The 13,991-nt window shown below is 38.7% G+C and overlaps 2 protein-coding genes across 2 annotated transcripts in view; both read right to left on the bottom strand.

Moving 5' to 3' along the window:
• Nucleotides 1–5,505, bottom strand: part of LOC123745045 (uncharacterized) — a 19,882-nt gene extending 14,377 nt beyond the window's left edge. The window contains exons 1-3 of the mRNA XM_045725321.2: nt 5,386–5,505; nt 3,957–4,115; nt 1,958–2,048 (exon numbers count right to left, since the gene is read on the bottom strand). Coding sequence (XP_045581277.2) covers nt 1,958–2,048; nt 3,957–4,094 — 229 coding nt within the window. The 5' untranslated portion in view covers nt 4,095–4,115; nt 5,386–5,505. The remainder of the gene's footprint in view (nt 1–1,957; nt 2,049–3,956; nt 4,116–5,385) is intronic.
• Nucleotides 5,506–7,006: 1,501 nt separating this feature from the next.
• Oseg1 (intraflagellar transport protein Oseg1) overlaps nt 7,007–13,991 on the bottom strand; it is a 46,354-nt gene continuing 39,369 nt past the window's right edge. The window contains exons 28-29 of the mRNA XM_045725320.2: nt 12,565–12,665; nt 7,007–11,112 (exon numbers count right to left, since the gene is read on the bottom strand). Of these exons, the coding sequence (XP_045581276.1) occupies nt 12,567–12,665 (99 nt within the window). The 3' untranslated portion in view covers nt 7,007–11,112; nt 12,565–12,566. The remainder of the gene's footprint in view (nt 11,113–12,564; nt 12,666–13,991) is intronic.

The following is a 13,991-nucleotide window of genomic DNA, read 5'->3' on the forward strand; positions in this document are numbered from 1 at the left end:
CATATTTTATCTATTGGGGGGTTTTGATGTCAGAATTTGATATACAATATTATTCAAGGGGGATACGTTACTTACACACAAAATGGAACACCGAGGGCTATCCATTTCCAGAAAAAGGTCTTCACAAGCCACATTAACTTTGGTTGTTGGAGCACCTAATATCACCCAATAGAAAATTAGGCTTCATAGGAGAAAATAAATTAAAGATAAATGAAGATAAAATAAAATAAAACATCTTAAAAATGTTTCTTCTCACAATTTATTTGTACATGTACATTTCTCATTAGCATTTACCCATATTCTTCATTACTGTACATGTTTTGTACTGTGCCATTTTCCTGTCCTTGTACATTAATATATCTTAAAATTTACACACTATACAGACTTATTAATTAGCCAATTATGACTATCTCTGTAGCTACAGGTGATCTCTATTATTGCACAGATCGTTTTATGTACTATTTGTAAACTAAATATGTTAATACAGAAACTCACAATCAAAAATTTACATTGTTCTCTTCAGATTTTGAAATGTTTGAAGTTATTTCAAACTTCAGAATGTTGTGGAAATTGTTTTAGAACTTGCCATCAAACCATTTACTGCATGTTTTCAACCATACCACTACTAATAACTGTATATCTTCCATGAAAGTATATATGAATAATTTCTGGAGAGGCTAAACAGTGGCTCCCTGTAGCTAGCTTGCTGAGGTAGTTCCACACATGAGATAGGTCAGTCTTAGGAGTCTTTAATGGCCTACCGTAGACTAGAGCGAGAACCTGGCCCACTCACAGAGGCTTAGGGAACAGGCGATTGTTACGATCACCCTCACCGAGGAAACGTCCAGAAAGTAGGCGAGGCAAATAAACAACTGCAAGATTCACAGGGAGAAAAGACCTAAAGTAGCAAAGGACTCTACAAACTTATCCACCCATCAAGTAGATAAAGACCATTAATCACAGCTAGGCAATGCCAGGTAGGAACCTCCAATGAGCCCTGGCTCCTCATGGCAGCAGAGCTCGGTCCAGCCTGTGACAACTCCTGGAATTGCCAGCTTGCAGATTCCAATTTCTAGATAAGTGTTAGCTGTCCTTTGGGCTTGGTCCTGTGGGCATCTTTTGCACTGTGTATAGTTTCAAAATTTAATGATTGCCTCACATGCATGTGTATACAAGCCTCACTTGTTATGTGAACTTTAGCCAGTTATCGCCTTGAGCTACATGTGTTTAAGGCTGCCATATTTAGGGCTGCCAGTAGCCCAGGTGGCTACTTGTTACTAAGTGGTTTTTACTTAACTGCTGGATGGATGGTCTACAGAGTCATTTGCTGCTTCATTTCTTTGCTCTCTGTAAAACTTGTAGTTTGTTTTGCTTCAATTACTTTCTCAAAGTTTCCTTGGCAAGGGTGATTGTAACCCTGCTCAATGAGCCTCTGTGAGGGAGCCAGGTTCTGGTTGTGGTCTCCGGTAGGCCATTAATGATTCATAGGGCTGATGTGACTCGTGTGTGGAGCAACCTCAGCGAGCTATCTAAAGGAAGCCACCGAGACCCAACCAGATAAGTGCATTTCGATATACTAATGCTGGTTTTTTTATGGATCATATATGTTGCATTTTTTTAAGGCTTCATAAATACCAGTATCCTTAATTTTACTTGATTTTACCCTTATATCTTGTGCTATGTGGAAGCTTAAACACCAGACTTCCTAAAATTGGTATGTCACAATACTTTCTCCTACTTTGACACTTTGGGCTAGAATGCACGTATTTGTTTGAGAACCACAGTAGTGGTTCTCCCAGAGATGCCACTTGCTTTCATCTCATTGGTTCATCCCAGTGTAAACTTCTTTGATCATGTCCCTGAATACGATACAATCAAATAGGGTTTACCATCTGCTTTGCATTATACCATAATATTCTTTTAAATTCTGCTGGATTTGTAACAAGTTTTGCCTTACCTAGGTTACTGATGCATGTGGACCCACAGTTGCATACTTCAGGATTGAGAAATTTTTCTTGATTTTCACCACATTCCGTTGCATTTTTTTGCTAAGGCACCACACACATCATCAACAGCAACACCATTAAAATTGCCACCACACCAGAACAGATAAAAGTTGTTCGGTAAATTGGTATATTACAGTATATTCTTAAAAAGATTTATGATTTGTAAACATTATAAACAGATTTGCACATTACAATACACATTTAACTCTTGATTGTGAATTGCACATAAGCAATGCTCTGTAAATGATTTTATTACTGTAAAAAATGTTTATAGTTTAAGGTGACATTATATGCAATACTGCATTGTACACAATAGGGCCAATGAGGATGCTAATGGAAGAGCAACACATCACATGTATTAGAAGAGATTTGTCGTGAGAATCGTTAGCACCTTGGTGTGGGATATCTTATCTAATAAGGCATCTAAGGCTTAGCTTTTACCTTCCTGTGGTGGCTTCATTATTACACCATTTGTGGTGGAACTGATTACGATGTTGGTAGCTTATAGTTACAGGTATTTTTTTTTTTTTACTTTTCTGGGAAGGGATCCTGTGTGGCTCCATGGTGCTTGGTGCCTAGCAAGTTCCACTCAATTTAATCTACCACAGGGCCTTATGAGTCATGTATTAACCTACTAGGGACCAGAGGCCGAGTTTCTGGCCCCCACCTGTAAAGAGGCATAAGGAATGAGGTGATAGTAGATCACCCTAACCAAGAAAAGGCCTCCCAGAAAGGAGGAGAATCAAAACAAATGCCAGCAAGGTAAACAACCTGCATGAAATGGGACAGTGAAGCCCTGAGATACCCAAACCACTCAGTGGTGAAGCATTTTTATCATTAGTTCCACTGCACACCACCAGGGAATGTACCGTCTTCCATGAACCACCAACCATACCACCATTTTGCCTGGTGTGGATGTAGTACATGTTTGCTTTTGCACTGCTCTTCCTACTCCAATGCCTTTCAGGTCCCAGAATTTTAGATAAGTACATGCTATCCTGGACTATGTTTTTTTTTTTTCCTGTGCTTTTGCTTTTGTCTTTTTTTTTATTTTTAATATTTGCTTCACAATATATATACTGTACTGCATATTTATGCCTTGCTTCTTACGTGGGCTCTGATTCCTGGGCTCAATACTCACATAGCGGTTCGTGACTCTTGATGCTTCAATTCCATTTTTGATGGTTTGTTTACCTTGCTGTCATCAGTACTGACTCTTCCCCTTTTATCTGGTGCCCTTTCCTTGATTAGGGTGATCTAGGATCCCCCTAGTCCCTGCACCTCATTAGAGGGGAGATCAGGTTTTGGTGTCTGGTTCCCAGTAGGCTTATATATGACTCAATGGCCTGGCATGGATTGAATTGGGTGGAGCTTGCCAGATAGCAAGCACCAAGGAGGCACCAAGGACCTACCAGAAAGATTCATTTCATTACATTCAATGATGTTTTTAGATAAAAAAAAAGTGGTATAAGTATGTGGGATGAGTATAGTATAACAGTAAGGAAGTACTGTACATCAGAGATGTGGTATCAGTCTAAGAGGTGAGGAAATGAAATGTGGATTAGGTGAAGCATAATACACTGAAGTGGTATGGACATGTTAGTAGAATGCCTAAGAATTATTGATGAGAAGGGCATACAAGGATGAAATAAAGGGATTATATAGTAGAGACAGATGAACAGTATTGTATTTTGGACGTGAAGAGTTAAACAATATATGAAAGAAAGGGTTTGAATGATTGAGAAACTTCTTTTGTGTTTAATCCTTAATTAAAAGCTTCCAGGAGGGAGTAAAGTGAATAGATAAATAGATAACTTAATCATCTTTAGGCAAATTTAACAAATGACGAGGAAAAATTTAGTATCCAAACTTATTATGAAATAAACATTAAGTGAACAGATTGTATGAAACCTGACAACAATTGAAATATGAAGGTTCTCATATGCTCACATTGTCAATACCATTGTGTTCACAAATAGCTGCAATATCATCACAAAGGATGCTTTTCTGGATATAGTCGGCCAGGACAAGTGTAGTGGCAGCAAGCAGCATTACTACAACTGCTGCAGCTCCTGAGACACCCTGCATCTCTATAGCTGCTCACTCACACTGCAACACACACAAAAAAGGAAATGAGAGTCTTCTAAGAATCATCACAAGTCTTAATCTGCACTGGAATAACCCATACATACATACATAATGTAAATACATATACTGTATACATACTGTACATACATATATTTATCTGAGGGCTACTAACACTAGTGACCGTGACTAGGACAGGAAGCCGGGAGCTTGTCAAAGGTCCCCACATTTGCCCTGATGATCTTTTCCAGTTGAATTTTAAAATTTAACACAGTTTTGGCATTTACAGCTTCAGTGGGTAGGTGGTTCCTTTGCTGATTCCAGTCAGGCTTGTGTTAGTCATCTGGGCCAGCCTTCCTGGCCCATTATTTCTTTTAAGACTTTATGGCTGACACCTCTCCTCATCTCTGGAAAGTCCTCTGTTTTTCTTTCTTTGTTGTTAGCTTCAGGGGACCAAGAGGCTTCCCATGAAAACCATTGTTGAATGTAATGAAAAAACCCATTAGGTGAGCCCCTTTGGCTTCCTGACTCCCTCCTCTCCTACCAGGTTACCTTGAGGTACTTCCGGGGCTTAGTGTCCCCGCGGCCCGGTCGTCGACCAGGCCTCCTATACAGGTACAGTATAGTATGTCAGATCGTGGTCCATGAGCTCCATATTAAGCCGGCTTCTGGTTGCTTTTCCAGTGAGGGTGATTATAACAATCCCCTGCCCTCTGTGCCTCTGTGAGGGAAGCAGGTTCTGGCTCTGGTCCCCATTGGCCAACAGAACTATTTAAGAGTAATGTGACTGTGTATGTGAAGTTATCTCAGCAAATACAGCTTCAGGAAGCCACCAACTCTCTCCCAGAAAAGTGCATTTCATTACATTCAATGCTGGTCTTTTGTAGAGTTCTTTTGCAGATGATCGAAACAGTTAAACTGAGAGGATGGTTTATGCCAAAATTAATAGTTACCAATCTCAAAGAGTCATATAACAAGCACTTTAAGGAAGTCGAAATGCCTTGCTCACACTATCATCTTAAAACTACATTTAGAAAACTATACAAACACTTCCACCCCTCATACCCCCCCTAATTAACAATGCAAATGATGCTGAATAACATAACAGGCTCTAGTATCTGTCCCCAGCCTTACCTCCCAAAATAATATAAATTAACTTATAAAGGGGTACATGAGATATAATCTAAGTTTGACATTAATTTGTGCTCAGTAACAAACAATTTAGGTCTTGCACATGGTCCTTCCCTCCTTCCCAACACATCGCTGCTAACATCTCAGAGAAATAACAACCAACCTTCTAAAATTAATTCTGGTACTGGATGGGTACCAACTCCGTGACTCTGCTGGCTGGCTGAGCACCTTCCACTGCCGCACCTACCTTTCTCTTATCAGTTCGACTTACGTCATAGATAAGATTCTAAAGCCATCTTAATTAAATTGTAGGCTATCTGCTTAGATAAAACACTTTTTATCTGAAAAAAGGTATCGGCAACTTGACAGCTCGTGTCAAGAGTCTGTTAAAATGTCCAGAAAAAAGTGCACGAGTTTGAAAATATTGTTATCTTCTGCACTTACTCCATTTGTAATTAGGACAACAAATTGAAAAAGAAATAAGAAAAAATAGTAAAAAGTGAAACTATTTGTTTATCTTTGATCAAGACCTTTGACACTGTTTACTATCATGTCGTTTAAAACAGTATCAGTATACTGTATATATATATATATTACACACACAGTACTGTATATATAATATAATACACAGTACTGTATATATAATATACATTATCCACTCAATTTAAGACCTATATTGGGCTGTTCCCAGGTTGTTAAATCCAGGGCTCCGATAAATCCGCAGATATTAAAATATCAGTAACTTTTTAGTCATATTTGTGAGGGTGGCAGGATGGATAACTGGCTGGCAGGCATGAGTGGGAGTAGAGGCAGGTGGGCAAGGAGACTGGCTGGTAGGTGGGGTGGGTGGATTAGTGGCTGACTGGCAGGTGGGTAGATGAGGGCAGACATGATGTTAGCATGATTTCACATACAGTTCCCTTTATTTTCATGTTCTTAGGTGTAAATAGTTGCTAATACAGGTTAATATACCTTCTGCAGTACCTTTATTCATGTATTACTAAGCAATGTGAGGACGACATTTTGAGTATTGAGCTTTCCAGTGATCTACACAGTAGCACAGAAATGAAACAGGACCATCTTCACTCGAAGTGGGAAGAGGAAAGCTCGGTGGTGGAAGAACTGTAGGTGGTGTGGTGGACGGGGGTTCGCTCATGTGGCGAATTGCAAACGGCTTTACCCAATATTTGCATTCATTTGTGTATTTATTTATTGAAACTGGGTCCTTGGCAAAACCATTGGCATCGTGTGGATTCAAACAAAAGTGGGAAACACCAATGCTCTACCTAAAGATGACGGCAGGCCCCTGATACAAGCGTCAAATGATAATGGTTCAAATGATGATAAGTTGACCTGGTATACTTCATTACAACCATACTCAGTTCTGAATATCATATGAACATAATCATTATACAACTCATATGATTGTAATGGAATTTTATATCATGACTGCCAAATTGGCATAGTTGCATTCGTGATAACCTAATTTGCATAGTAAGCAATCATTAAATGACAACAGGATTTTTTTTGTGGGTCTAGGTACACTCCACTACATCCATATACTGTACAAGTATCAAATTTATATTAGCATCATGGGTATAAAAAGCAGACAATTTTAGATAATTTCAGACATTATTAATGCGTGATAACTGCATTACTTTGTGAATCAACATGTAATAACCACACTAAGGGTTAAACTGAAGGCAATAATAGAGTTGGCTTCAGCTTGTATTTTATGTCTGTTGTTTTAAAATACATTAATTCTTTGGTTAAAAAACAACTGATAAAATGCATTAGCTTTTATTTGTGCTTCACCAAAATATTATGCTCACAAAATATGCTGTAAAATAAATTCATTTGGATGGACTAGATTACATCAACTTATATTTGTCATAGCAGTTATAAAATTTGGTATGGTAGTATATAGCTATGGCACAGCTTCACAAGATACTTACAATGTCTATTCATTCTTAAAAAAAATATATATATTTTAAGCTAATAAACATCACGTTACTGTATTTACCACGGTGCTGAGTAATGCCATATGATTCCTACTTCAAGTATGCACTGCACAATGTTAAATATGCACTACACTTATGATGTAAAAAACAAGATACTGTATTAAAAATTCTATAATACAGTTTATATACACATGGCAACATTTTATATCAAACATTTTTATAAACTCTTACAGTAAGCATCCAAACATTGAGAACAAAGCAAGTTACCAGTAAATGTACATATCAATCATTAACAATTAATATTTAGTTTTATACAGCTGGGGCCAGATTCACGAAGCGGTTACGCAAGTACTTATGAACAAGTACTTCTTTCCTCAATCTTTGACAGCTTTGGTTACATTTTTGTAACAGCTTACAAGCATGAAAAGTTCCCAATCAACTGTTGTTATTGTTATAAACAGCCTCCTGGTGCTTCGGAGCTCATTAACTGTTTAATAATTGTAAACAAAGACACGAATACCTCATAAATATATTATCTTCATTCATCATTCTACATCTAAGAGATACAATAATACAGTAGAGTATACAACTGTAATATAGTTATGACATGTTCTAGGTCAATCACTCAAGACACTACCAGTAGTAATATAATAGTAGATGTAGTAATAGAAGCAATAGTAATGATAGTGGTAATGGTGGCTGCAGCAGCAGATGGACGGAAAACCACAATGACATTAAAATAAAGCACCTCCATTTTTTAAAATAAGCATACAAAGATAACTGATACAATACATGCTCATCTAAAGCCACCTCCCCTTTCTCTGGGGACCACAGCAACATTTCTCCATTTTTCCAGGAGGCACTATCACTACACAAGCCATTCACTCATTCAAACACTGATCATTCCCTTCATCCTTTCATGTATTGTTCCACTTTTCCACTTTCACAATACTGGTCATCTGCCTCTGTCATATCATCCCTTTTTATAATCCTTTGGACAACCTTTTCGTTAAATGATCCTCGGTCATTCAGCTAACATGTCCTCATCAGCTCTGTGTACTGTGTTTCACCCAATACACAACTTCACCTTACATTCTCTCCCCTTACACTCATACCTCACCTCTCAAATAATTCTGGCAATAAACTCCAGAATGTCGACCCCCCTAGAGCCTTACAGAAGAGTTAATGACCCTTGCACTACTCAGGGTGAGGCATTCTACACAGTAGGCGAGCCTCTGTTGGACAAACACCCAAACACACCAGGGAAGCAACCTTGTCAGTCCTGGGGCATCATCAATGAGTACCTAGGGAAGGAAAACCCTAAGCACATGTAGCTCAAGATGACATTTCCAAAGTCCACACATTGGATTAAGTAAAGCTTGTAAACACACACAGGTAAAGCAAACACTAAATATTAGGACAGTGCACAAGCAAATTAACTCCCACTTGAGAGTCAAAAGGATGACCAATACCTATTGAGAATATCTGGCAACTCAAGGAGCGGTCCGAATCATCAGATATCAAGGGAAAGGACTGAGGATTGTTGGTAGGGGGAGCTGGCTGCTCCCTTAGTACTGCCATGTGGCAGTGATCAACTAGGTGGGGGAGGGAGCAGTATGACCTAACTACTAGGTGGATTGTTTCGGAGTTGTTTTCTGCTTCATTTATTTATTTTCTGGGAATCTTTCAGTTGTCTTGACTTGCTTTGTTTTCTTTCTGGGGCTTTGTTTTCTTTCTTTGTGAGGGTGATCAAAGATCCCCTTCTCCCTCCACCTCTGTGCGGTGGGATGGGGGACAGTTTTGACCTCTGGTCTCTGGTAGGCTATGAAGGACTCGTAGGGGTGATGTGACTCAGATGTGAGGAGCTATCTCCGTGTGACTATCTACAGGGAGCTACTGTTCAGCCCCTCCAGAAACCAGCAGCAAAATAAATATGACTAGAATAAATGCAACTAAGCCCCAGAAAAAATTACAAGCAGACACTAAACATCACTTAATTGTATATAAATCTTGGTAATTTTCAACAAGTATAGTATTAGTGTTCCTCTTAGCCTTGTATCAGAGTTGTGTACTGTATATTCCATTCTGGGCTTTCAGTTTATTAAAAACTACAACAAATTATGTAACTTTCTCAATTGCATTCCTTGTACAAAACTCTAATCATCAATATTTATCAGAATTAATACAATATTTGACACCCTTTACTGGCATTTGGTTGCTTACACAATCAGTATGTAATACAGTATTTCAGTCTACCACATTTTTAACCGCTTCTTGGTTTAGGTCAATGTTAATTGTAAAAACTGTTTTGTCAGTGAGATTGTCAAATAATCATAATCCTGTAATAACAAAAATATTTTTAATCTTAAAAGTAATATAATGCATTTAAGACAATGTCATACAACTACTTTAATGCATGCATATCCAATTGCTATAATTAAAAATCCAGCATTGAATGTAATGAAATTCCACTTTCTGGTAGGGCCTCAGTGGCTTCCTGTAACTAGCTCGCTGAAGTAGCTCCACACATGACTTGCATCAGCCCTAAGGAGGTCATATGGCCGCCTGGGTACCAGAGCCAGAATCTGGCCCCCCTCGCAGAGGCTCGGGAAGCAGGGCATTGTTATGATCACCCTCACCAAGGTAATATCCAGAAAGTAAGCCAAACAAAACATACAGCTGCAAGGTTCACAGACAGAAAAGAATAAAAAGCAGCAAACTATCCACCCACCCGGGGAGCCGGTCGGCCGAGCGGACAGCACGCTGGAGTTGTGATCCTGTGGTCCCGGGTTCGATCCCAGGCGCCGGGATCGAACAGTCAATCAATGGGCAGAGTTTCTTTCACCCTATGCCCCTGTTACCTAGCAGTAAAATAGGTACCTGGGTGTTAATCAGCTGTCACGGGCTGCTTCCTGGGGGGTGGAGGCCTGGTCGAGGACCGGGCCGCGGGGACACTAAAAGCCCCGAAATCATCTCAAGATAACCTCAAGAAGATAGCAGTTAAGTCAAAACAATTAGTTACAGCTAGCCACCACTAGGTGGCAGAATAACCCGAGCTCTGGCTCTCCCTGTCAACAGAGCTCAGTCTGGAACTGAAAAATCCACCTATTGATGAACATCAAAATAAAAAGGAAGAACCAGCGAGTCAATGAGGCCCCAAGCAGAAAATGCATATCATTACATTAGATGCTGGTTCTCTGAAGGGAATAAATGATGGCTCCCAGTAGCTAACTAACCATGGAAAACTGGGACTCTCCAGGGAGGAGACTGAAGACAAAAATCAAGGACAAGAAACCCGACCCCAGGACAATACAAACTTGACATGGACTAGGAACACTGACCAGGTAATGATCTTCCAGGATCCTGTTAAACCTCCAAAATCCCTGAGCACGAATATCATATGACATGTTGGAAAACACTGCTGTCAAAGCTTCAGACATGCAAACAGCATGGGCACAAGGGAAGACAGCAGGCTGATTAGACTCAATGACACTGTGGACATCCTGAGACAAATGAGCCTTGGAACAGGAGGCCAAGGAAACTGGAATAACAAACAACATGTCTACTGAAGCAGTACAGATGTCTGTACTGCTGTACGTTTTCTGCTTCATTTCTTTTCTCTCTGTGAACCTTACAGTTGTCTATCTTGCTTCACTTACTTTCTGGATGTTTCCTTGGTGAGGGTGATCGTAACAATCCCCGGCTCCCTGAGCCCCAGTGATGGAGAGCCAAGGTTCTGGTCTCTGGTATGCAATAGACTCTCCTAGGGCTGATGTGGCTCATCTGTGGAGCTACCTTAATGAACTAGCCACCACTCAGCCCCTCCAGAAAAGGAATGCAGATTTTTTATTATAACTAGAATAGATAAATATATACAGTATGTATATATATATTGTAAGGAATGTAGCAACTCCATTCAGTGATGTCACCTGAAATAAAGGAGACTTGACATTAGCAAAGATTACAGTGCATCAATCTATCAACAGCTATAACTTGCTATGCATGCAGTGCCAAGTACATCACTTTTCATTTATATATCACAATCAAATGAATTAAAACTAAAGTCTTGTATGGGGTATCAAAATCAATATACTAACAGATATTGTCGCAACTCAAATACAGCTTGGCTACAAGTGTATCAGGCATCTTGGTTTGTATGGTGGTCTAGACAAAGGAAAGAGTAAAGTGTGTGGACTCAAGACAGGGACACACACACAAAAGAGCATTACATATTAAACTGACAAAATTGAGCCATTTAGAGATAAAACTAAACTTACATTATATGAATGGCAAATCATGTTATTATAAATGATAAAATATCAGAAATACTTGCACTGTGTCCATATTTTGCTTCTAGTAGATAAATGGTGTGTATTAAGTGTATGGGGGATGTGTGACTTTCAAGCATAAATTACAACTGTTATTATCCTGTGGTAAACCAATGTTAATTTTTTTGTTTAATTAACAAAGCACCCTACCTCATTTATAATAATATATTGTTAATACATAAGTTACAGTGAGAGAAGTCTTACTAGCTGTCACTGTATGGGCCAATAGGACTTCTGCAGTTCCTGTATTATGTTCAAATCATGATTGATTGACCTGGTATACATCATTACAACCATAGAGAATTGTGGAAACCATATAAATATAATTTATATACATTTCATGTAATTATAATGTAATTTTATACCATGATTACTACATTGGCATAGTAAGCAATCACGAAACAATATCAGGAGTTTTTCAGGAGTCAAGGTAAACTCCACTATATCCATATTAGCATCATTGGTACAAAACCCAGGCAGTAATAGTTTAAATATCATCATTAACGGCATGAAGTAATGCGGTTACGATTATAATCACATTACCTCATGAATTAACATATGATAATAAAAACACTTCGAGGGTTAATGACTCGAGGGCTGATGTGACTAAATGGAACTATCGCAGTGCAGCTAGCAACAGGGAGCCACCAAGCCCCACACATGACTCTCATCAGCCTTAGGAGGCTGTACGGCCTTCTGGGTACCAGAGCCAGAATCTGGTCCCCCTTGCAGAGGCTCAGGAAGCAGCGCAGTGTTATGATCACCCTCACCAAGTAATATCCTTGGTGGTGAAAAACACCACCCCAGAAAGAGGCATTTTATTACATTCAATGTCTGGTTTACTCTGCATCAATTATGCAGAATATGTTCAAGATATATTAGTACAGGATTGTTTACTTTAAAATTACTGTGACCAACAGTACATTGTATTACCATTAAAGCACATTAACATCTCTAAATGCTTCAGTTTTGAACAAAATTAAAATAAATAATTGTTTAATTATTTCTTATGAACTGTGTTTACTTAAGCAAACGTTACAGAAAATGATTTACCTTTAATCATTGTTCTCTAAATTTTCTCCAATAGGTGTTCGGCAAAAGGGGCAATGACCTTTTTGAAGAACTTGAAGTGTATAATCATCTGTGTGAAACATCTGAAATAGAAATACATTTTAATTGGCAAAAGATTCATGTGATTAACACCAAAGAATTGCTGGATAAATTTTGTATTCTTAATTTCTTATGTGTCATTAATGAATTTAATTTGCATTAGTCTACATACAAATGAAGGTCATATGTCAACATGAGGAAAACAGTAACAACCATACAGTACTGATAACATATGTGGAAAAATAAAAGGGGTATAAAAAGGTATAAAGGGTATAAAAAGAGTGAAAAGGAAAACCTCAATGACGCGTGATGTCAGAGCAACAGGTCTGTAATTTTATGCCAGTGTTTTATTACCTCTCTTGTGAAGTGGGGCAATGTCCGTAGTTTTAAGGGTTTGCAGAATGTCGCCAGTCTTATTCCTCCACATTATACCAAGTACCTGTGCTGATGGTATTTTGTGCTTCTTTGTAAACAACAACTTTTAGAAACCTGACATTTGAGCCGAGTGCTTCGGCATATAGCCTACATATTTCTTTTTCAAGAGCTGTGTGTTTTTGTTTTCTGTTTTTTTAATTTAACATCTGCCATTTTGTATGGACTGAGATCATGAAGTTATCAGTCTTTTACTTGCATAGTGTTCTTTGCATTGCTAAACATAGATTCATATTGTTCTCTTAGGATTTTGTTCATTTTTTATCTTATATGGTATATGTACCTCTTCTTGTAAGTAAGGTACTTCTTTTAAGGTAAGGTAAGATACTAAGATAATGGCACAGGCTTTGGATGTGTTCTTTACATATAAATAAAGAAGTATTTTGTGTTTTTGTCTGTTTCTTGGATGACTTTCTGTCCTTTCTAGAGGAGCCAAACAGTGGCTCCCCGAAACTAGTTCGCCGAGATAGCTCCACACTGATGAATCAGATCAACCTTAGGAGTCTTGAATGGCCTCTCGAGGACTAGAGCTAGAACCTGCCCCCTGTCCCCCCTCACAGAGGCATAAGGAGAAGGGTGATATGATCACCCTCACCAAGAAGACATCCATAAGTAAATGAAGAAATACGGACAACTACAAGACACACAAGGTTTCCACATTAGAATCTCCGTCCCTTTGCTGATGTTGTTGAATATCTTCGAGGCACCGGCTGTAGAAAGTCCCACTTCTAAATTCCAAAACTTTGGTATCTGTTTAACAATAATGTTTTTCAAGCCCCACTTGTTTTCCCTACTCTGATCATGAATTCTCCAGTGACTTCATGAGTTCACCCCATGAGAGGCCATAGTTTTTTGTAATTGTAGTTTTCTACAATTAGTTTTAGAGAGGCCATGGTTTTCTGCAGTTTTCTGTGATTGTAATTGTTGTATTACACATT

The sequence above is a fragment of the Procambarus clarkii genome, chromosome 57 (assembly GCF_040958095.1).
Source record: "Procambarus clarkii isolate CNS0578487 chromosome 57, FALCON_Pclarkii_2.0, whole genome shotgun sequence".
Lineage (NCBI taxonomy): Eukaryota > Metazoa > Arthropoda > Malacostraca > Decapoda > Cambaridae > Procambarus > Procambarus clarkii.